This window comes from Anguilla rostrata, chromosome 18, assembly GCF_018555375.3.
Source record: "Anguilla rostrata isolate EN2019 chromosome 18, ASM1855537v3, whole genome shotgun sequence".
Lineage (NCBI taxonomy): Eukaryota > Metazoa > Chordata > Actinopteri > Anguilliformes > Anguillidae > Anguilla > Anguilla rostrata.
Window position 1 is genome coordinate 12,414,918 of NC_057950.1, and position 24,543 is coordinate 12,439,460.

At 49.2% G+C, this 24,543-nt stretch overlaps 1 protein-coding gene across 2 annotated transcripts; it reads right to left on the reverse strand.

The window, feature by feature from the left end:
• Nucleotides 1-1,345: 1,345 nt before the first annotated feature.
• Nucleotides 1,346-23,656, reverse strand: ppp1r21 (protein phosphatase 1, regulatory subunit 21). 2 transcript variants are annotated; one of them, XM_064318015.1, is made up of 22 exons: nucleotides 22,618-23,656; nucleotides 20,761-20,829; nucleotides 19,822-19,968; nucleotides 18,641-18,742; nucleotides 18,379-18,543; nucleotides 17,948-18,006; nucleotides 17,571-17,665; nucleotides 16,616-16,668; nucleotides 16,209-16,358; nucleotides 15,856-15,957; nucleotides 15,638-15,726; nucleotides 14,941-15,077; nucleotides 13,054-13,146; nucleotides 11,857-11,984; nucleotides 10,116-10,268; nucleotides 9,522-9,614; nucleotides 8,987-9,247; nucleotides 8,182-8,217; nucleotides 7,730-7,840; nucleotides 6,505-6,603; nucleotides 5,903-6,031; nucleotides 1,346-3,691 (listed from the first exon to the last, which is right to left on the reverse strand). In XM_064318015.1, the coding sequence occupies exons 1-22, from the start codon at nucleotides 22,669-22,671 to the stop codon at nucleotides 3,662-3,664; spliced, it is 2,355 nt and encodes a 784-aa protein (XP_064174085.1). In that variant the 5' UTR covers nucleotides 22,672-23,656; the 3' UTR covers nucleotides 1,346-3,661. The 2 variants fall into 2 exon arrangements, with proteins under 2 accessions (XP_064174085.1, XP_064174083.1); XM_064318013.1 differs by having other exon boundaries at nucleotides 7,730-7,846; nucleotides 22,618-23,655.
• Between the last annotated feature and the right edge of the window lie 887 nt (nucleotides 23,657-24,543).

Genomic DNA, 24,543 nt, shown 5'->3' on the forward strand with positions numbered 1-24,543 from the left:
GCCCTACACCCGCACCCAATTTGCCCTCTCCTCGCACATCCACTGGCAGAGTGACTCATGGGAAATGAGCTCCGTCTAGCCAGTGGAAGAGGTGCTCGCCGGGCGTTCGTGTCATCGAGCCTCCTCCTCCTCCGCCGCCCCCCCCCCCCCCTAGCCGCTAAATTCAGGGTTGCAGCAGTAATTACTGGGCACGGTGGAAAGAGAGAGACTATCAATTATGTGCTATGAGAGGAGCTGGGGAGCAGGAGACCCCTTCCAGGCCTGTATTTTATCACCGCCCCAGAGACAGATAGAAAACTCTGCAGTGAAAGCAGATTAGAGCCCGAAGGCTGTGGTTAGTGCCAGGGTGGAGTTGAGAGTTGAAGGCCAAGGCAGATCTACAGAGAAGCACAGCACACAGGGCTCCCCCCACACAATTATTATTATTATTTTTTTTTTTTTTCCCTGAAGAGGGAGGGGAGACGACAACCTTGACAGTCTCGCAGACACAACATACTGTTAGCATTTTAAGAATAGCACGTGGGGAGCAATTACACATCATAGAAAATAAATCTTACAAATTAATGCGCTGATGTCTAAAAAAGTAATTAGTCTTTAAAAAAAAAAAAAAAAAAGTTGGCAAACGGCCATTCGTGTATAAGACCAACTGCGGAAAAAAAACAGTAAAATCTGTCAGTCTGATTACATTGGCGTAAAACTGCTACACCATCAAGACTGTTGCTTAAATGATAACTGTAGAATCACTGGCATCACGGGCAGAACAGGCTTTGTACTTTGGATTTTGTTTATGGAACGGTTAACTGTCTGAACGTGGAAACGAGGGGGTCAACAGTACCCTGATAAAGGGGTCCCGGGGGTTCTGTTCTACTGGCTGACTCTGTGGTATCTGAGTCAGCGCCGCCCACTGCTCTGAACCGGAGGCCCTACGGGGTCAGACTGAACACGGCCCATTTCACACAACACTGCCTTCACTCAGAACCAGGTCCCGGACCAGAACCAAGATTAACAGCAGCCTCCGTTATCCACGCTGACACCCAAGCACCACGTATATCTTACAGAAGAACATTCCTTCTACCGCCTTACACCTCCCCCTCTCCACAAAATGCGAGAGTTGGACAAAGTAGGTCTCTGGCTCAGACGTAGCAGCAAACAGACGTCTGACGCATGTGTCGGGCCAGGAATCGGTGCTGGGAAGTGAATGTGGTGCGGGGGTGGGGGTGGTGGGGGGAGGAGAGGGAATCGGGATGACAGCGAAAGCCAGCCGCGTACGGGAGAGGGAACAGGACGGCGCGCTAGCGGCCAGCCGTCAGGACAACAAGCCCCTGGGAGGAGGTCACAGAGCCGCCAGGGAACGTCCAACTCAAACAAACAGAGAGAAGCACACACAGGGGCCTCGAGCCCAGCAGTGATTCACTGGAGAGCGCGGCGCGGTCACACACGCTAGGAGCGAACACAGGGCCGTACACAGGCAGACCCCGCCTGACTCACTGCCTTTGGGAAAGAGGTGACCCAGGTCAGGAGACAGCCGAGCAACAGCCAGGGCAAGTAAACACAATGATAATAATGAGAACAATAATAATAACAACACTTATAATAAGCAGGACAAAGCAATCATCTTCCCAAAACCATGACAGGAAATTATTTCAAAAAGTAACCTTTGCATTACTAAACTCTGCTGATCTACATGATGTCATCATGGCTGAGCCTCATTGTGTCAATATGCCTTTTTTCTGAAATGCTATGCAGCATGTGAACAGTTCCTCCCATGATATCTAGTCACAAGACAATCATGTTGTCCACCTTTTTTATTTTAGCGTACAGAGTACATGTGATCATAATAGGTTGTAATACTCAACACTGAATGGACACACAAACAACCTAAAACATGACTGATCTTCTCCTACCCAGAAACAGTGTCACATGGGTCCAACAGGGCAGCCACTAATCTTGTATCTCAAACAACAGACCAGTGGTAACCATGCTGTACCTACCATAGATGACGTGGTAGTATATCTATGGTAATACCCCCCTATTGTGGATCACATTACTGATGTTTCTGATCAAGAACAGTTAAACCACATAAAACAGCACTTTTATCAATTCGGTAATAAACAAGACAAGGAAACTCTTTGTTTTTTTCCAGTAAGAAATAAAATGCCTATGTATTTTTAGTAATTATTTTTAAAAGAAAAAAGTGCACTGAACCACAGTACTGCGTTTCCAATGATATGAATGGAGTGTACATTAAGAGTAAACTTTGTTTTGTCAGCGCTTCCTATTGGTCAGAGAAACTCCGGCAGAAGCCACCAATCACCTGTGGATAAAAACCGCTCTGAATCTGCTACAGAGGAAGATGACAGAGAGGGGCACACGTTTGGTTCCTTTGTTCTCTCTGTCAGGAGACTTAAAGCTTTCATTGCCAATGGACACCTTGTGAGGACTCTCCCTGACTGCTGGGTCAGCGTGAGATGTCCCAGTGACAGAGCAGGGCCCGCTGGGTCAATGTGAGATGTCCTGGTGACTAAGTGGAACCCGCTGGGTCAATGTGAGACACCCCGGTGACTAAGTGGAACCCGCTGGGTCAATGTGAGACACCCCGGTGACTAAGTGGAACCCGCTGGGTCAATGTGAGATGTCCTGGTGACAGAGCGGGGCCCGCTGGGTCAATGTGAGATGTCCCGGTGACAGAGCGGGGCCCGCTGGGTCAATGTGAGATGTCCTGGTGACAGAGCGGGGCCCGCTGGGTCAATGTGAGATGTCACGGCGACAGAGCGGGGCCCGCTGGGTCAATGGAGATGTCCGTGACAGAGCGGGGCCAGTTGGGTCAATGTGAGATGTCCTGGTGACAGAGCGGGGCCAGTTGGGTCAATGTGAGATGTCCTGGTGACAGAGCGGGGCCGCGTGGTCAATGAGAGATGTCCTGGTGACAGAGCGGGAACCGCTGGGTCAATGAGAGATGTCACGGCGACAGAGCAGGGATCAGGTGGTCTGTGAATCAGGTGGTTGAGTGGGGACAAATATCACAGTTGATACTTTTTGAGTATAGGCGCATACACACGCTCTCACAAACAGTACATACATAAAAAAACATCATTTTACCCGAGGCAAACTATAAACACACACACACTTCACATAATTTCATCCCACAGTTGAAAGTGCACACAAATACACATAAGCTAGATTTCGCACACACACACTCACAGACACACCAGTACCCGCCCCCCCTCCCTTAGAGTGATCAGCAGGGCCCCGCCTCCCCACCCCCGTCTTGCCCTCGTCGATCACCCAAGGGCGCTGCTCGTTTAGTCTCTCCTCTGTCACTGGAGGAGTGCTTCCTCCTCCTCCTCCTCTCCCTCGGCCTGGAGCCAAGCAGCTGTTTCCTCCCTCGACAGGAAGCACTTCACAGTCAGTGTTTATATTTGTACAGAGATACAGAAAAAGGCCGCTTCCTCCGCTGGTCGTCCCAGCCCCTGACCTCATCTCCACGGTCCCACAGCGGAGTGGCTGAGACAGCCCCTCCTCCCTCCCTCTCTCCCTCTCTCCCCCTCTCCTCCTCTCTTCTCCTCTCCACCCGCAGCAGTGGAGACGCGCCGGTATGCTCTGCAGTCCCAGTCGTCCCCTGGCCTGTCCTGTGCGAAGGGGTCCACTTTTCCAGGGCGTCCTACCGACCTTTGTTCTTTTTAGAATTGGCCTGCGGAGGGGGAGGGGGGAGGAAGAGGAAGGAGTCATTCAGTTTAAAGCAGTACAGGCTCACGCGCACACGCTCAGGCGATTGACTCCTCCTTACGGAGTCCGGCAAGGTCGTTACAGGGTTTTGAGTGTTTATTTCCACTGCAGAACAGAGGTCTCCTTGATGCGTATAAAATGTGTTCAAAGCAGGTTTGTTTGTTCTGCTTCTCGGCCCTCAGGGCTGCTGTTGTAAGGGCTTCTTTAATGAGCTCTAATTGGGCTTGGGCCCAGGAGCAGGACTCCTGGCCGATTTTAATGTGCTCAGGTCCCGGGACAGGAGGTCAGCCAGAGCACCAGCTGCACGCGCGCCTTTCCTCCTGTTCTGAGCCCCGAAAAGTACCACAGGATCCAACGGACACACACACGACCCGTACAGCGCAGCACACACACACACACCGTGCGCAAAACAACACACGCACTTTACGCATACACGACATGCATCAACACCGCACATGCATGCACGCACACACACACACACACACACATTTTCTTCTTTAATCTATGACTACTATAACAGGCCACCTGGCTCGAGCTGCCTGCCTTTGTAACAGCTTTCCCAGAAATCTTCAGCAGGTGCTTTCCCCATCAGAACAAGTGATCCTCATCTCCAAATAAACATCACCTGGACCAGAACCACTAACCCCCACCTCCCAGTAAACATCACCTGGACCAGAACTACTAATCCCCGCCTCCCAGTAAACATCACCTGAACCAGAACTACTAATCGCCACCTCCCAGTAAACATCACCGGAACCATACTGAGGCTCACTGGCTGGGTATGTAATCCCCTGTCCCTTAACCTGGCAGTCGCAATTTACCAAAAGTCCCTAGTCGCTGCCAAAAAAGTTCAACGTTTAGTTAAAATGTAATCTTTAAATGTGTGAATCTTATGCGAGGGCTAAAACCTGGCCAGGTTTCCCAAATCCGTCATTTCAAAACCACTTCAGATGACCAGCTGGATGTTGTCACTGTTTAAGTGTCGCACCGTCTATCCAACACACAACAGGCTGCTATGCAGCGGCCACTTAACACACTCTTATATGGAAGCGTGTCTGGACCTTGAAGTCATATACTTACACACAATAAATTACAATATTATGATTACTGTAATAAAATATAATCATAGTATTATCTTGGACATCTAAATCAGGCTTTTTAAAACCAGGTTTATTATGTCTGAATGTCTGAAATATGTAATTTATGAAATGCGGAGATACAAGCTAAACTAACAGAGATTTTTAGAAGTCTATGAACAATTTTTTTGTCATTTGGTTTGGATTCTTTATATCAGTGTAAGCTATATTTTGGTAGTTGTATTCTTCAATCCATATGTATCGTTTGAGCTACTTTTCAGTTAGCTAAAATAGATGCTAAATGCATGGATTTACCCTGTCTGCCAGTTTGATTGTGACGTGATAGTTATCTGCGCTGATAACTCATATCTGCATGAGTGTGTGTACATATGTGCAGACATGCTTTTGTATGTGTGTAGGTACATGTGGGTGTGTCTGTGCAAATTTTGTATATACGTGCACAGGTATGTGTACACTAATGGTCAAAAGTTTTAGTACACTTTCCTTGTGTTTTGGTGTCTGAAATTCAACCAGTTTAGCTTCTGTGAATAACCTCAAATCGCACAAAGTCAGAAGTTAATAGTCAGAGAAGAATCTTTTACTTCACATGATAGTGACCTACATTTTGGAGCTTTGCCAAGTATGGCTCATAAAAAAGCCATACTTGGCAAAATAAACAGGTGAACAAATTCTTTCCATTTTCCAACAAGTGAAGTAAAAAAGGACAGAAAGGTCAAAAAGAAGCAACCCCCCAGTGCAGCACATCTGTGGGAACTTCTGCAGCAGTGTTTGGTGTGAACTTTCAGAACCATATAACTTCCCTTCTCAAAAATAATTCCAAAATTACGCTCAGCAGTTATCACTGCAAAAGGAGGCTATTTTGTTGAATATAAGACTTACTTATATAAAATAGAAGGTGTTTATTTATTTTTTAAAATCTCTGATTACTTAAAAAGTGTGGGTGTACTAAAACCTCAGTGCCAGAGTAAGTGTTCATGCATGTGTGAAAGAGAGAGAGAGAGAGAGTGTGAGAGAGAGAGAGAGAGAGAGAGAGAGAGGAGAGAGAGAGAGAGAGAGAGAGAGAGAGAGAGGCTGCACACCTTGCTGCCCAGTTTCAGCGTGTCGATCTCCTCGCGCTGTTTGCTCAGAGTCTCGTTCATGCTGCACAGGTGGTCGCTCATCATGCTCAGCTGGTCTTCGTAGCTCCTCTTGGTGGTGGTCAGCTCGTCCTGCCAGAGAGGAGGAGCGCAGTCACAGGGATGAGGAGCAGAGTCACGGGGAGGGGGAGCACAGTCACGGGGAGGAGGAGGAGCACAGTCACAGAGAGGAGAAGCACAGTCACGGGGAGAAGCACAGTCACAGGGAGGAGCACAGTCACAGGGAGGAGAAGCACAGTCACGGGGAGAAGCACAGTCACAGGGAGGGGGAGCACAGCCACAGGGAGGAGGAGCACAGCCACAGGGAGGAGGAGCACAGTCATGGGGAGGAGCACAGTCACAGAGAGGAGAAGCACAGTCACGGGGAGAAGCACAGTCACAGGGAGGGGGAGCACAGCCACAGGGAGGAGGAGCACAGCCACAGGGAGGAGGAGCACAGTCATGGGGAGGAGTAGCACGGTCATGGGGAGGAGGGGCACAGTCACAAGGAGGAGGACACTGCGGAACCACGGCCGCTATGGAGACAGTCGGCTGCCAATCAGCACCTGCAGGCCTGAGATGTTCCGATTGGCCGCTTTCACTTCTTCTGTCAGAGTTTCCCGGCACTTCTCTGCCAGGGCCAGGCGTTTGGCCAGCGCTCGGCACTGTGGGAAGGGAAGGCAAAACAAATCAAAAAAACAGAAAAGACCTCGCAAATAACATCAAACTCAAACACACACGCTCAGGAATGAGACTGCTTCTGTACTCCAGCCATGGGCTCTATGACTCATACGGACTGTGACGCGCGCGTTGCCACTGATCTCAGATCAGCACAGCTGTAAGGTCCAGGGCAGGGAGGCTCCAGCTGGCTATGGGAGAAGCATGTGAGAGACGGAACGTATGGCCAGCACAACATCACTGTCACTGTTAGGCAATGAGGCACAATCACGCGTCCTGTGACTCAAAGCACCCAACAAAGAATGGACACATGATCCACTGCTGACATGCACACACACACACGCACACACACACACACGCGCACACACACACACACACACACACACACACACACACACACACACACACACACACACACACACCACACACACGTGCACACACACCACGCGCACACACACCACACACACACACACACACGCGCGCGCGCGCGACACACACACACACACACACACACACACACGCGCGCGCACACACACACACACGTGCACACACACACACACACGCGCACACACGTGTCCACACACAAAGGGATGTGATGGAGACAATGAGATGGAAGAGGAAGGAAGGAGAGAGGGGGAGGAGGAAAAAGGAGGAGGGGAAGAGGGCACAAGGCAGTCTGCTGGGGAAACCATATGCTGCTTACTACTGCTGGATCTGCAGCTACTCTGATACATACTCAACACGCATCAGTCCAGTTATTTCTCTACGTGTTTCAGACAGATGACTGTGTCTGAAAATATGAAAGGGAGAAACAGACAGACAGAGTCAGAGACAGCAATAGAGCGGGGGGGAGAGAGAGGACTACTTGGGGTGCAGGAAACACCAGAGAGAGGGGAAGTGATGATAAAGGAGTACAGAGGAAGCCTGGGGGAAAAAAGAGGGATGTAGAAACGGAAGGGACATATGAGTAAAATATTAAGAATAGCATGAAGAATGAGTGGAAATCGGTGTTTGTACACGTGTGTGTGTGTGCGTGCGTGTGCGTGTGCGTGTGCGTGTGCGAGTGCGTGTGTGCGTGCGTGTGTGTGTGTGTGCGTGTGTCACAGCCCTTACCTCTGCGTGGAAGTGCACGGCCTTGCTGTCGGAGACTTGTAGCTGCGCGGTCAGCTCCCCAACTCGGGCCATGTAGTGGGTCTTTATCAGCTCCTCCCTCGACTGCTCATCCTGTACCTGTGCAGAGGGGGATTCTGGGTAATCGCCATGCTGACAGTCAGGCTTGTGGATAGTCAAGTAGAGGTTAACGTCCCCAGATGACACACACTGCTCCCTCTGGGTCTCAGAAGGGTAATGTTTTAACCAACTCCCAACACTTTCAGTACAATGACTTCCGCCAGGCAAAGAAATTACTAGAATAATGTGAATAAAATGCTTAGTTTTCTATTCCAAGGAAAGAATTTAGCACGTGCAGTGCAGCAGCTGAGTTTTACAGGCTGCAGATGAGACGTGTGAACCGGTCGTGGTGGTAGAATGATAAAATGGACGGAGACTGGGCCGAGGTCACTCACATCCTCGCTGCTGGATGTCACAGTCAACATGCCGACCTGCGTCAGAAGGAAAGGAAAACAGGCTCACAGCTCCGTCTCACACAGACCCAAACGCTCTCCAGAAAGCCCGCTACACGTTAAAACTAACCGCAGAAAGCCAGCGGCAGCAGACCACAGGCAGAATGTGAACCAGCCACACGTCCAGGCTGGATGTAAACCAGAGGCTCTTTCATTTACAGACCCCCGGCCCCGCAGAGGGACGCTCTGGGGCTTAATGAGGTTGGGGTTCATCGCCCGCCCCGTTATCTCCCTCTCTGACCACACGCACTCTGGGAATGAGACGCAGCAGGAGGAGGACGCGCGGACTCGCAGAATAAACAAATAAATCAGCGAGTAAAAAGGGCTGGACAAAAGCGCACTGACGGCTGCAACTTTAACACGTCTGAGGCCCGGGCGTTAACGAGAGAGGGAGGGAGAGGGAGAGAGAGAGGGAGGGAGAGGGAGGGAGAGAGAGAGAGAGGGAGAGGGAGAGAGGGAGAGGGAGAGAGAGAGGGAGGGAGAGAGAGAGAGAGAGGGAGCGGGAGAGGGAGAGAGAGAGAGAGAGAGAGACTAGCACTCTGTTCATAGCAAAGCGCCTCCACAGACAGCATAAGGGCTCTCTTGTTGGCCGTGTCCAATGCACACGCGGCACAGCGGGTCAGTTAAAATGGAAGACAAACGGAGGCCTTAACCTGATTAGAGTCAAACTGCATGTTCGTACACAAGGGGGGGAAATGGCGTGCTGATATGTGCCTGTATGTACAGGTGAAACAGGCGTCCCACTGACCAGGCTGGAGGTCTGGGTGGGGTCCTTCCCTCCCCCCCTCTCCTCCGGGTCGCCCTCCTCTAGCCCGGGCGGGGCAGCGGTGCCCTCCGTTGGGAGGGGCTGGGGGGCGGGGCAGCCCCCCAGGGCCGCGGAGAGCTGCGCCTCCAGCTCGGCGATGCGTCGGTTCTCCTTCTCCAGCCGCACCCGGCCCAGCTGGGCCTCCAGCAGCCAGTGCTCCTTCTCCTGCTCCAGCCGAGCGATCTTCTCCTGGCTCTGCTGCACCTGACGGGGGCCGGGACCAGGGAGGACAGAGAGAGGAAGAGGTCACGAGCGGGGTATAAAAGAGAGGGAGGGGATGAGAGGAAGGTGGAGAGACAGGAAGAATAGGGAGGAGAGATTAGACAGACACTGTCGCTGTAGCCTATAGTACTGCTGTATGCACACCTCGGACAGAACGTGCTATGCCCAACCTCTGAGAGAGAGAGACAGAGAGTGACTGAGAGTGAGGGGGAAAGAGAGAGAGCGAGAGGAAGAGGAGAGAACAGGTGAAAGGTACCTGCTGCGTGAGGCCCTCCCGGCTCTCTGTGGAGCTGGTGAGGACGCGGCGGTTGGACAGAGCTTCAGAGTACGGCACCGACTCCGGCCTGGGCTGCACGTCCACGGGGAGGACAGACGGACGCAGACACGAGAACACACACAAAGTGAAACACAAACACACACATGCACAAATAACACATCGTTAGCTTTCAGGCCAAAACCAGTCATTCAGTGGGTTTCAGCCTGTGTAAGAGTCTTCAACTGAAAAAAAACGATAATAAATACCGGAAAATAACCCAGGGATTATGTTTTGGTTCCACATCCCAAATAACACCCAATCAAGGATGCTCACCAGGCTGGTTTAAACATGCTTACTACAGGAAAAGGGTCATGTTTCCATGCTTTAGCACAGAAGCTAGGGGCCATATAAGGGCATCCATTACCCACACGTTCATAAAAAGCACTCAGCCAGTAAATGAGCAGCCTCACAGGCTTCAGCCTCGCCAGCGTGAGGCCATGCTAATTAGCGATGATTAGGTCAGCGCGTAGCGACGTCTCAGTTAGAACCAGGGAGAGGGGGGGCAGGAGGTGGGCGTGGCCAGCGAACGCTCACCTTCCTGATCGCCAGCATGTAGGCGGCCGCCTGCTTCTTGTTACCCAGCATGCTCTCCGCCTGCAGGGGATTGAGGGCGCCCGCGCCGCCCCTCGGCCCGTACCCCGCCGACGACGCGAAGAAGTCCAGGTTGTTGCTGAAGAACGTGGCGATCTGCGCGAAGGACGACACACCAGGACACCGACCAATGGCCGTCAAGAACGCCCCCGCACGTGTCACAAGGCGTCCTATCGCAACGCATCATCATCATCTGCACTTCGCCTGTCTATTCTGTTGGCATTGACCCGACTGGTGGACTTTTAAATACGTAAAAGGCTCTGGAGAGCACCCTGTGTAGAGCCCACAGCCACACCATAGATGGGGAGAGAACACTAGAGGACTGCGACTGTTTCCCAGTTTGGAAAGGCTGCTGAACCACTCCCCCGAGGGGCTGACCTCTCCTCAGATGTCATCTGTCACATTGTTTTATCACTTTTCCCCTGAAGTCTCTATTCCAGGCTGCACACATACAGAGAAAACAAGAGCAGCAGCCTTTACTTTTCAGCCAAATGATTTCACACTCTATTGCTGGGCGAAAAACACATCTGTAATTTGGATTTTTCTCACACAATTTTGGCAACTTGATGAATATTGCATGACTTCAGTTAAGAGAGCAAGATGACCTCATTCATTTCCTAAGTCAGCGGTTTGTAGTTCCAGAGTGGCAGCTTCCTTTTTTGGGCCTTATCCAGAACGAGCACAATGGCCAGCGCTGGCGTTCACTGCGCCTGTCCTGGGGTTTTGAAATGAGGCGGGCGGCCCGGGCACAGGGAGTCTCAGTCATTCAGGGACAGAGAGCTCCATCCATCACCCTGTCACTGCGTCTCCCAACGGCCTGTCATAACACTGCAGGACTGCTGTACTGCCGTCCGGCGTGCGCACACACACACACACAGTCACTCACACACACATAGTCACTCACACACACCAGCCACTCACACACAGTCACACACACTCACACACACATAGTCACACACACACACGCAGCCACTCACACACACACAGTCAGTCACACACACGTAGCCACTCACACACACGCACGCAAGCACACAGTCACTCACACACACGCACGCACACATGCACACACACAGTCACTCACACACAGACACACACAGTCACTCACACTCACACACACACAGTCACTCACACATGCACACACACAGTCACCCCCACACACGCACACACACACAGTCACGCACACAAACAGTCACTCACACACACAGTCACTCACACACACAGTCACTCACACACACACACACACACATGCACACAGTCACTCACACACACGCACACACACACAGTCACTCACACACACACACACACACACACCTGCTTATTTAAAGCCCCTGGCCCTAACGCGCAGTGCTGGCTCTGACAGAAAGCTGCTGATTCATTTAATTACACCCCTCACCACCCCCATGACCAGCATGAGTCAAATACCCATCAACACACTCCCCCAGCTATTCCCTCAGTCCCACAGCCACCCTGTCCCTGTGACAGCACAGGGGCCTCCAGCAGTCCCTAATGGGCACTGCTGCCATGTGCTGTCAGTCACCCACTGGCAGGAGCTGCCTGAAGGAATCTGCTCTCCTCAGCAGAACCCTGCGATTGGTTCAATGCAGCCTATCAGTGGCCGATCACACGCGAGAGCTCCGCCCACAGCAGGCTGATGCAGCCTCGTTCTCCCGTTCCCCAGGTTTACCTTCCCAGAACAGCTGGTGAGGGACACCAGCGAGGACAGGAGGCACTCGTTGGTGGTGCTCAGTTTCTGGGTGACGGTGGGCAGCTCCTGCTCCAGGGTGACTTTGACACTGTAGTGTTTAGAAAGCTCTGAAGGGGAGAGAGGAGAGGTAGTGCAGAAAGAGAGAGATGTAAAGGGAGGGGAAGAGAAAGAGAGAGAGGGGGTGTGTGAGTAGGAGTGAGAAAAAGAGGGAGAGAGAGATTTAAATAGAATGAACCGGGGAAAAAATAACAAGACAGAGAAACAGTGAGCAGGGGCAGGGGAGAGAGAGGGGGAGGAGGAGAGAGAAACAAAAGCCAGAATTCTGTTTCATCTTAATGAAAAACTGAGTCGTGCAGCGTCTGAACCAAATCCCAGTAAGCAAATCATCCAACTGGCCCACAATCTGGAACACTGGCCCCGCCCCCACAGCCCAGCCCTCAAGTCATTCGCTAGAGACTTTGGCATTCTAAGTGAAGCTGATTGGTCAGATACTGGATGAGAATGCCTGTGCTTGGGTCTGTGTGAGAGTTTATTGCCCAATTCATGTCTGTGAACAGTTAGCACCTCCGTAGGTTAGCTCTGCAGGCCGAAAGGACCCAGTGTTTACTGCACCAATAACATCCCTGGCATTTCTTCACAGGAAAAAGAGCAGCGGACTCCACAGAGCCCTGGAGTGAGGGGGTCGGGCGAGCTCTCCCCGTGGGACCCGGCAACGTTCCCATGACCCCCCCCACCCCCCCCGGGACCCCGGGGGGTCTCACAGCACACCACCGGAATGCTGTCCCTGTGCCAGGCCAACCACACCAAGAGCCCATTGTGTGCCAACTGTGCCAACCGGCTGCACTTATGCCACACTCACAATGTCACCCCCACATCAGACCCACGCACAGTGTGCCAAATATCACAACACTGAGGGCACTACAACACACCTGGAGACAGGTGAATCTGAACACTGATTATACAAAACTCAGGGGCTGTTATTGGCTATAGGACAGGACGGTCTTGGCTATAGGGCACAAAGCTTGGTGATGTAACTCATTAGTACAGGGAGGCTGGGGCTGGATTACAGAGGGGAACTGTGTGCTATGATTGGTTGGGAGAAGTGGCTTCACTCAGCAGTATGCGCTGGGATTGGCTGCAGCGCTCAGCTCGCTCTGCTGTGATTGGCTGCCCCACCTCTCATGGCGTCCTGCAGGCCGTGCAGACAGGCGGCGAGCTGGGTGAAGACGGCTGTGGAGCTGCTCTGGGACAGGGCGTCCGGGCGAACACCTGCAGACAGCGTCAAACGCGTTAGCACCTCCCAAATCTACACTAAACAAACTATTAGAGCCATTAGCACACGTGTAATCAGACACCGTGCTGAAGCACCAGCTCTGCAGACACATCGACGAGGCGTTGGTGCAGTCTGGAAGTCAGCTCAAATGACACCTGAACTGAGATCCCTTCTCTATCTCTTACCCTCTTTACTTTCTCTGTCTGAATGAAGCAATACTACAGAATGACAGTGGATGGTCTGCCCTCATTCAAAATAAAAAATTCCCAGACATCTGCATATGACTGGGTCAAATCTGCAGACCCAGCCACACAACCTATGCCCACCCAACACATAGAAGCAGCCAAACGTAGTTTGCACAGATCCCATCAAACATACAGCAACCTCACCCTCTTCCCTGCTCACAGCGCACAGCTTTCGCCTCCAGCGCAGTAAATCCAGCTCAGCGTTTAACATGGGCGGCACTGCACCACAGCTCAGGAGGAAATCGAATTTACTCTCAGTTAAATTCCATTCCGCTTTTATTGTGCCTTTATCACCTCTGAGGAGAAGTGTGCGCCTGTGCGTAAATTTCCGCGTGTGAATAAAGCTGACGCTGCAGAAGCTTTTCATAAACGCGACGGGCGACCCCGTCCCCGCCGGCACGCCCGCGGGCTCTTCTGCGCGCCTCAGCTCGCCGTTTTACAGCCGCCCCCCCCCCCCCCCTCCCAGCTCACAGGACACCCACAGTAACTCACCACCTACTGGAGCGCGCATAAGACACAAATCATCATCCAGCGCCAAGCATGGCTGAAATTTGTTGGCGAGCTCACTTCAGTGGTTTTTATTTCTTTTTTTTTCTTCTTTTTTTTTACACCAGAGTCTAAAAAATGGTGATCCTAGCACTATGTAGGCAGTTTAAAGTTTAAACTACCTATGCAATATAATCCAATTAAGGTTATTTTTCTTTGATCTTTTCTTTTCTATGTAACATCCCTGGTGTTGCTCAGGAGTTTGAGTAATACACAATTTTAATTCATTCAAAAATGTTTTAAATATTTCTCTAGAATTACTACTTAAAAGAGTCCTTGTTGCAGAATGCAATGCTGACCAAATGCCAATAACATTTCTGATGACCAATGGCGTACAGGATAGAGTCGCTCTCCCTTCTCTGTTTTATCCATTCCATACTCTCCCACATTTCCTGTATCTCTTCTATTCCTCTTCCATCCCTCTAATCTCCTCTCTCCCACCCTGCTCCTCTCTCTCGCTCTCTCTTCCTCCGCCATGTCCTTGCAGATGAACAGCCGTTTTTGGAATATGCTTCAGAAACGGAATCAGCCACACCTCACACTGGGCAAACAGGCAAACGGGAAGCACTGGGAGAGGCTGGGACAGATTAGATCAGCTGTTCACTGATCTCCATCCCATTAGCAGCCAGCAGAGCCTTAACTCCTCTTTATTACCACAGTTTACTGTGCCAGCAGTGCAGCTGATCCAAGCACTTCCAGCTGCAATAACAACATTACTGCTATAAGTAATAACAATGCTGCTTTGCATATTTTTCAAAGTGTCAGAAGTGCTTTACAGATACAGAACAGAAAAAGGACCGGAATTAAAAACTCTTCACTACAGTAATGCGGCAGGACTTCCTGAAGTAAACGCGCGTACACGGACTCATTCTGTAATGGTCTGTGACACAGATATGCCCCCTAGTGGAACTGAGGGGCAGTGCCATAGTTGAGCGTGTTCAGTGTGAAGTGCTCTGATGGGGCACTGATTCAGCAGGTCAGGGGTGAAAGGTCACTCACTGGGCAGGGCCAGAAGGGTGATGTAGTTCTGTAGTTTCTCGAAGACGGACGTCATCTTCCTCATGTCGCTCTGCAGCTCTCTGTTCTTGGAGGAGAGTGCGGAGGTGCAGAGAGAGGCCTCGTTCTCCTGCTCCAGGCTGCAGGAGGAACAGAGAGAGGGTCAGATGCAAAAGTACGCACAAATGCACACTCATGTACGATAACAGGCTCCAGGAGGTAACCCCACAAAGTCAAAGGGGCTCATTTCAGACCTCTGACATATTTAACAGGGATTAAAATAGCCTTACCTAAACTGACCAATTAAATGAACACTCTATGACTACAATTCATTGCCAACACCTTCATATGCACCGAGCAGTAAGAAGTTCTCACATTGCACGGAAGAACTGAAAAGTGGTGGATGTGCAAAATGAGCCATTACAGCGACATTTAAGCTACGTTTCAGACACTCTTATCCAGAGCGACTTACACAGCTTATGTTCTTAACATAAAATCCATTTATACAGCGAGATATTTAATGAAGGATTTCAGGCTAGGTATCTTGTTCAAGGGTACAGTGCCCCACATGGGAATCGAACTTGCAACCTCAGAGCTGTAATCCCGATTCCCTAACCATTACGCTACACTACAGACCCTCGATCAAACGGACCAGAGATGAGACGGCAGAAACACAGAGGTTTGTGTGGGGCAGACGCACCTTTTGAGCTGGTAGGGCAGAATCTTCTGCAGGAAACAGGTGTAAGATGTGAAGTGATCTGAGAACTCCTTGAGCTTCCCCACCGTTTCCTTTGAAGGGAAAAGGTGCAGTCAGGAATAGTGGACAGGGGCATTAACCAGGAGCAGTCAGGAACACTGAACAGGAGTATTACCCAGGAGCATTCAGAAATACTGAACAGGAGTATTACCCAGACTCACCAGCGTAGTGACTGTGTCCTCAGTGATGCTCTGGTGCACTTGCAGTATGCCATCCTCCAGGGGGCGCACATACGCCGCATTCTCATGCAGGTACTGGGAGAACTGGAGAGACATCAGAGTCACCAACAGCAGTAGAGGAGAGCAGTACAACCCTTCAGCATTACACACACTGACAACACAGCTCTGGGACCCCCACACGTTCAAGAACCTAACACCACAGATATTTAAACACACTACTACACATAATATCTCCCATAAATTATCTATGGTACGTCAAACTCCACAGAGGCAGGGGACGTGCAGAAGGCGAGCACACGGACAGAGGCGCCCCCATGTGGCTGAAGACTGCCCACCTTCTGGTTGAGGGGAGAAATGGGCTCGATGGAGGAGTCCAGGGGGTAGATGTGAACCCTCTGCTCGGTGTAGCTGTGGAAGTTGAGCAGCGCTGCCACCAGGTCCTGGACGAAGGTCACGGCCTGCCCCGCCACGTCCCGCGCTTTCAGCTGCCCGACGGAGGGGGGAACGGGGGGAGGAGGAGAGCAGAGAGGTATGGAGGGAGCAGGCAGAGAAGGGAGTGAGAAAGCGAAACAAGAAAAAGAGAGAAGGAGGAGGAGGACGAGAGAGGGGGAGACGAGAGAATCATCACTGGCACATCCTCAAAATAGCACCGGCATCATCACCACCACCACCACAATCACAATATGACATCACCGACACTAAGAACACAAAAACAACATGGAGGCCACCATGTGCAGCTCACCTGGTGTCTCCTGTTGTGTGGAGGGACATTCAGAGTGTTGTAATCACTGTACTCTGGTGAAAGAGAACAAAATACACACACAAAGTCAACACAGAATTAGCCAAGCTAATCTCTACCTGATTCTCTCTCAGAGCGCACTAATCACTGATCCCCCTGAAGAGACTGTTCTCATGTCTAACTACTCTCAGAGCACTGAAATCACTCATCTCCCAGTGCACTGTTCCGATGAATTTCAGAGCATTGAAACCACTCATCTCCCAGTAGACTGGTCTGTTGAATCAATTTCTGCATCAAACGGGGAGGGAAGATATTCAGACTATGAATGGTCCAGTGGATGTGTGTGCATTAGGGCTGGGCGAAAAAACCATTATCGACAATTGCCTAAGCGTAATAACAATCATCGCCGCCATGCAGTATAACTTCCATCCGTTTTTCTTTACAGGGGTAATCCTCAATTTTTCATATTAAAAAATGCCGTATCTGACACCTTTTCACGCTGGCATTATTGTACCAATATACATTCAATGTATCTGCATTCTGTAATTGCTCCTCTACATGCAATTTTTCATCGGTGCTGACGGGTTTGACCACCAGTCACCACGGATGTTGACAAGTCCACCAAAACTGATAAACCACGGATTAACACTTTAATCATACCTGGTGTGGTAATAAACATTCAAATGCCAGAGGCCACACAGGCCTTGCAGGTTCCATGTGACTGGAAAAAAGCATCACATGATCACACGGAAGCTGTACAACCTTGCTGCCAATTGGCTGTTTTTTTCCTCCCCAAAACTATTTTTTTTTCCACTGGAATTTCAAATGGTGTGGATGTTTACTACTGCATCAGGCATAATTTAAAAATACACCGCAAGATGGCGCTCAAAAAAAAGAAGATAATTATTGCTACAGTACAGCGCGCAGCCCTAGCGTGTGCACAGGGTCCCCCACTCACTGGTGTCGTTGAAGGGCACTTTCTCCAGGATGACGCTGCTGCTCTTCTCCAGCTGTCTGCTCAGTTCCGTCTGATACTTCTTCAGCTGCTGCTGACTGCAAAGAGAGAGAGAGAGAAAACGCTTTCGCACGGACTGACCAATCAGGGCCCACCTCTCATAACCACTGACCATTCAGTGACCGTTTTAACAGACAGGCCATTCAGGGCCCACCTCCCACATGCTGATCATTCAGGGACAGTTAAACAGGCGGACTGCTCGGCGCCCGCTTGACAAAGGCTGACTGTTTCAGGGGCCGCTGCACGCGCAGCGACCTTTCAGGGACCCTGTCGCGCAGCTGCCCGCTGAACCAGCAGGTCACACGCTGCCAGTGACTCACCATTCCTCGGTCCGAAGCCGACACTCTTTGGCCTCCCTCTCTAGGGTCTGTGATTTGACCTGCACGGGGAAGATCGCCAAGCCTTCGTCAAAAAGAATCAGCATCGGCCACAAAATGGCACTCAGCAATGAGTAACCAACACTTCCCCCTCCGTCCACCAAACTTCCTCTTCTACTCACAACCGGGCCTCCCATCTCACTCACCAACTCTGCCACTTCCACCAATCTCCTTTACTCACTCGCTTTCTCTCCAGTGCTTAAAATAATACACAACACATTATGAGCTTCCTTTGCTCGTGTCTAGGCGGCTCTCATTGGTCCACAGCCATCTTTTATCATCTATTATGACACAATCAGACTGTAGTCACCGCCCCTTTCCCTCACTTCAATTGTGACACATTCAGTTTGTAGTCTCCGCCCCTTCTCCCTCACCTCCAGACGGGCCTTGTCGCTCTGCAGTTTCTCGATGGTCTCCATGTACTTCTGCGTGAGGCCGTCCACCACGGCCTGGTGCTGCTCCGAGTCTCGCTCCAGCTCCTCCAGACGGGCCCGGAGCTGGGCCTCCTGCCGCCGGTGCTGCTCGTCCGCCTCGAAGAACTGCGGGAGGGGGGAAAGGAGAGCGTTCACTGCGCGGTCGCACGCGGTCGCACACGGTCACGCGCGCTGGCGCTTACGCGCACACGCCTGCACGCACCTGTATGTGCAGCCTCTCGTTCTCCTGGATCTTCTTCTGCAGGTCTTCGTCAAACACTATCTGGGCCTGCAGGCCCTGCTGGGAGGGCGAGTCTCCTCTGTGCTGTGGGAACACGCCACAGCAGGCGGTTAGGAAAGACACCCCGAGGCTGAGCACGTGAGCAGGGACGCCTGATAAAGGCCTGCTGGTTCCTGGGCTCCTGAGCAATGGACCTGGCTAATGCGATTACGGGAAGTGCACAGGAGCGTCCTGCGGCCTGGATCAAATTAGGAGCGTCCTGTGGCCTGGATCAAATTAGGAGCGTAGCAGCACAGACTGTGGCCAGCAGAGCCGCGTGGTAATGCACTACTGGCCATCGCGTCACCAACGGAGGGAGGGAATCAGTTGGCGAGGCAACTCCCGGCAACACCACTCACTAGCGACCTCTCTGGCTGAATGGGAGGTTGCGACCACCCACGCCAGTCGCTTCAGCTGCACAGTCCTGCGCAGTGGATTGCAGCGAGAGAAATGAGCAGTAAAACTGCAGAGTTTCAGATGCTGCACGTCCTGTTCTGCATTAATTACCGGAGGACGTCGCAGCCGGGGGGAGGGCCCACAAGTGTGCACGAGTACAGTCGCATAGCGAAATCACACCTGTCACTCAGAGCATATGCCAGCTGTCAGAGTTATTACAGGCAATTAAAACACAAAATGTGGTTACAATGTGTTGAAGAGGAAAAATCCTCAGTCAGCCTGTTGCATAAAAGCTTCTTATTCCTATGGTTATATTTCAGTAAAGCAGGAACGTGAAACAGGAAGACTGATCAAGATGGATCCAGTCATGAAATGTCAGGGGTTGGCAGTTCCTGCAGCACTGGTGTTTATGCAGGTTTTTTGTTGTCACCAATTACACTGACCAAATTAGCCAATTAGCTGAATACACTTATACTGGCCAAATTAGCTAATCAGTTGAATGCACTCCTCTGTCCTCCATTCCAGTCCAGTCCACTATCCTCTCCTCTCCTCCTCTCCTCCTCTCCATCCCCTCCCTTTCCCTCTCCTTTCCTCTCCTCCACTCCTCGCCTCTCTGTCCCCTCCCTTTCCTTTGTATCCCTTCCCCTCCTCCCCTCTCCTCTCCTGTCCTGTCCTCTCCTCCTCTCCTCTCCCCTCCACTCCTCCTCTCACACTCCCTTCCTCTCTACCTTGCTCTTCTTGCCCTTGGCCTCGCTGGCCGTGAGCTCCTCCTGCAGAAGCTCCACCCTCTTGGCCAGCTGCTGGTTGCGGAAGCTCAGACTGTCCATCTCCTGCTCCACCTTGCGCAGGCTCTGATCCCTCTGCTTCAGCTGGTCCTGCGGGACGGACACACGGACAGACATACAGACAGACGCACAGGGTCAGGCTCAAACTGAACACCACCACCCTGCAGGCTGGCATGGTGTTCAGGGGGTTCTTCTGTAGAACCCTCAGCAAAATGGACAATGGAACAGTTCCAACTTTTCAGCACACATTCCACATTTCATAGACATTGAATTTCAGACATAACTTACTTCATCTAAATCCCCTTGGTAATATTTTGATCATTCAAATTTACGACATTTACATTGTACTAGCAAAATTCCTAATATATGACGGCCCACTTAGATGTGCTTTAATGTGCTAACGTCCACATAGCCTTTGCTTTGCTGCCTGTACAGCGTGCTGGACAAAGGGCCCCAATGTTATCCACAGGCAGAGGGTGGCCATTTTAGAGGGGGCTTGTGGTATTGGGAATCCATTTTCTAGGGAACAGGGATGGATGAAAAAAAAACACTCCAATTGATAAGGATAAAGTAATGAATAAGGATGAGCCTTGCTCATCCCAGCTCGGGAAAGCTATTATAACTCTGCCAAAGAATTAAATATGTATGCTGTGCATATGGGCTGCGGTAGGAAATGCAGATGATGTCAGAGCCTTCCCACCAGTTACCATGACCACGCCTTTTTACTCAACTCCTTTTTAAACAGTGGAAACCTGCTTATGAGAGCGCTTCCTGAATCTGAGCTTCAATTTTCATTGGACAAAAAAAAAAACTGCCAACACAAGGCAATGAAGACATGTGAGCCATTCGAGGATCGTGGGAAGTCTGGCAGTGATGTCATACCTTCAGAGAAGTGGAGCTGCCCTGCTCGTCAACCACGGCCTTCTTCAGAACCTGGTTTTGGGCCCGCAGCTGAGGGCAAGAGTGCGCAGAAAACATTGAGAGAGGTAGGTGACAAGCAGGACTTTATAATTCCCAAAACAGGAATTTCTATATCTGCACATGAGCAGGCTCAGTCCTCTGCCACAAAACCTTCTGAAAAAAGAAAAAAGAAAAAAGCAGACAGGAAATGAGCTGGATCACCATCCTGAACAAACAGGAAACCCAAAGAACTGCAGTCAGCTGACCCATCAGCTTTCTGCACACTAAGCATCTCCCGCAGCTAACAGAAGCTCATCTGTTCACGTGCCACTCAGTAACCGAACAGAAGAAGGATGGTGTGCCTTAGATTGCTTTGCCATCGTAAATGAATGACTTGCTGGCAGTTAACCTTGACAGGTGTGTGGGAGGTTTAACTTTCTTTGTATAGCGCCTTTAATTCATACAAAAGCAGCTCAAACTACGTTACAGGAGATTGAGATACATGCAACAATTTACGCAAGGCTGAACTGGATAGGAACAGCAGCATGAACTGGCCTTCGCAAATGACAGAACTTCAGAAGACACGATGTTCACTCTCCCAAGGGCAGCTTCAAAGAGCTGATCCTGTCAGGACAGATGCATTTTTATTTATTTTACTTGGAATATTTATTTTATATGGAAATACCTTAATGGGTAATGACAAATTGGCCACATCTGGGGCAAACAATCAATCGCTCAAGCAATCACTCAATGTATGGAATTATTGATTCATGCGCTACTTCTGGTAGTTTCTGTGCATAGATAGATAGTGATAGCATGAGAGTAAAAGGTGTAAAAGATCACCAGGAGATAAAGCCACCTTTATTAAGTCCAAAATTTACTGAATCTTAAGTGTCCTTATATGTGCAAGATGTTTATGGGTGTCGTTGCATTGGCCAGATGTCTATTAATCTCTTTGGAATTCCTAGTATGTCCTGACTGTTCTCCCTCGTTTGCTCTTCTTGATGATTGTCCTAGACACCGCCATTCGATTAACCAGTTCATATTAGGTAATTACACAAAATCCTAAAAATGTATTGATCATTTGCCAAAAAATGTATTTAAAATACGAAAGGCAGTTCAGAACAATATCACCCAGGGATTCACACACATAATGTGGTCAATTTGATATAGCTATGTAAATTTAATCAAACACATTAGGTAAGATGGCTTATTACTGCTTATAGTGGTACATAATGGAGTATGGTTCCTAGTTAGATTGTTGCATAAGTGTGCATGCACCACATGGGCAAAAATTAAAATAAAAAATTTGCAAACAGACTAACTGTGAAGCTACGACAGTAACAATTACGAGTGACAGGAAACCAATAGAATACCCATGTATTTTTACATTAAATGCTAAGTCACGTCTACTGCATCTAGTTACTAAGTTACAAACTCTTTTCTGAAAAGTACCGACATCTAAAAAGTACAATTCGATTAAAACGCACAGGCCACAGTACAAAACCATATTCGATGTAGCTAGCCAGTTAGCTCACCATTAGTAAGTAGTGAATCTTCATGAGGGTGACTTCATGTACCCCCACTATAATCTTGAACCCATTTTACAGTATTTTGTAAGGCAAGAACTACATTATCAAATACTTAGGCTTTTATTTAAATCAGCACCATTCAGACACTGTACTAACATGATTAATGAGCAGCCATAATCTCCAATACAGTAAATAGCTATAGCTGGTTAACAGGCTTCAAACGTACAAGTGCGATTAGTTCATTTGAACTAAGCATTGAGAAAAGTTTTCTAGTACGCAATCAAAAATAAAACGTATTGACGCTTACCTTCGAGTATTCCTGGGCCAGCTTGCTGTACTTCGATTGCAAATCTGCAGCCATTGCTTCGACTTGGTATAAATTAATAAATGTTGATGCTCTTTATTTTGCTGGTGCTAGCTAGCTATGAAAACAGCAAAAAAATTGCGGAGGACAACAACCAACTGCCTAGTAAACACTGTCCCTTGCACAACGGGCGACTATTACCAACGACTAGCTAGATAGCCAAGAACAGACGTGTCTGCTGTTTGGAGAGGCAGGATGTCAGCTCATTCATGCACAATTCATTTTGCGAAAACACGCAACGTTAAAGAATTAATTTTAGCTAACATTACTCTGCCGGAAACCGTTTATATTTTCTATAAACAGCTAACTATTTTTCTAGCATTACAGCTAACACTATTTAGATATACTATGATGAATATTCTGCAAGAGTTGTAATAACGTTAGCTATCACAGTGGGTTAAATCGGGTGGCACCATTTAGCTAACCAAGTTAGCTAACTTAATTAGAAATGCGTCAAATCGGCTAGGGTTAACTTTAGTATATCCGTAACTTTATCCTTTACAACACTTAACGCATAACGTTAGCTAGCTATCTAGGATGCGTTGTCTCGTAGCAGATATCGCAAAACACAGTAAATTAATTTTATTCAACAGTTGTTCATTGTAACTAATTGTGTCTATATAATACACTTCGACGGCGTATGCCAACATTTAATTTATATCCCACTGACAAATACACCTTTTCAAAAACAAAGAGAATAATTTCCATTTTTAAGCACAAGAGTGAAGCGGCATTCTCTAAAAAAAATCATCCGATCAAACAATCCAAGGCCGCAGCTTCCGGCTTTAGGGTCAAAGTTCATAAAACAGATAGGGTTGGTAGCAAAGATCGTAAATACAACAAAGATGCTGCAAATGTTCAGATTCATAATGTTGTCCCTGATTCAGAACGTTTAATTGTATCACAGAACTCTATAATAATGAAACTATTACTTGCAATAAACGTAGCCTGAACTTCTTAGTTAAAATCAAAGAAAACGCAGACTTTCTTGTCTCCATGGAGAGTAACGACTTCGTTCTGTGATTAACAACACCCTCTAATGTGGAATAAATTAGTTTGCCTTTACGGGACAACAATGACCTCTAGTGTTTGGATGAGTAAATAGTATTACAATTACATTGTTTTTGTTTTTGCGTCTCCGGTCAGCGCCTCTCATTAAAACTTGCTGAACTCGGTTTAGATCCAGAGTACAAGACCTTCTGCAGCCTTAAATTTCCCTACGTAAACGAAATGTAGCTTGCGTGTCTGCTCAAAGGGCAATTACTCTGGGTGATCTGGGGTATGGCAAATAATAGACATTGAATTTTCCAGGTAGACTGAGGACCAGTAAACTGTTGTTCCTTCGTGGACTTTATATTAGAAATGCTCTGTGGTTGCAAACCATTGTGAACCAAGGAAAGTATTCAATCTGAAAAAAGTAGATTTCAGCTATAGAAGTGATGTTCAATTCAAGACCAGATATTGAAACCAGAGTACAGTCCTTATTTTCCCCTGAAAGTGACTCAATTGCTTGACTCCAACATAAAAAGCATAACATTTTACCACAGGATCCCAGTGAAACATCCCCAGGGAAAAGATTATCAGAATGGTATTTGGGCACTGAAAGGTATATCTCAAAGTGAAACTGTCCATACTGCAAAACCAAAAATAAGTGAAAAAAAAATTGAAGTCTCATTACAAGTCTAAGACCCTGGAGAAACGTTTTTGCAGTGTGGAATAGTGCTAGCTACCTTGCTACTCAGGCACGAAACTTCAAAGGCAGTGTATCTGAAGAACTGTAGATCTTCTGTCATTTCAGCATTGGTCTCAGCCGTCTCGGTGATGTCACACTATAACATTGTTCTTGCATGAAACAAACTCTTTGGACTC

Excerpts from the sequence above, each read along its gene's own strand:
- ppp1r21 (XM_064318013.1), bottom strand. The coding sequence starts at position 22,671 with ATGGCTGCAGATTTGCAATCGAAGTACAGCAAGCTGGCCCAGGAATAC. Across the intron at positions 15,727-15,855 it reads AGGACACAGTCACTACGCTG|GAAACGGTGGGGAAGCTCAA; the intron begins GTGAGTCTGGGT and ends TTCCCTTCAAAG. Across the intron at positions 6,032-6,504 it reads GGAACATCTCAGGCCTGCAG|GACGAGCTGACCACCACCAA; the intron begins GTGCTGATTGGC and ends CCTCTCTGGCAG.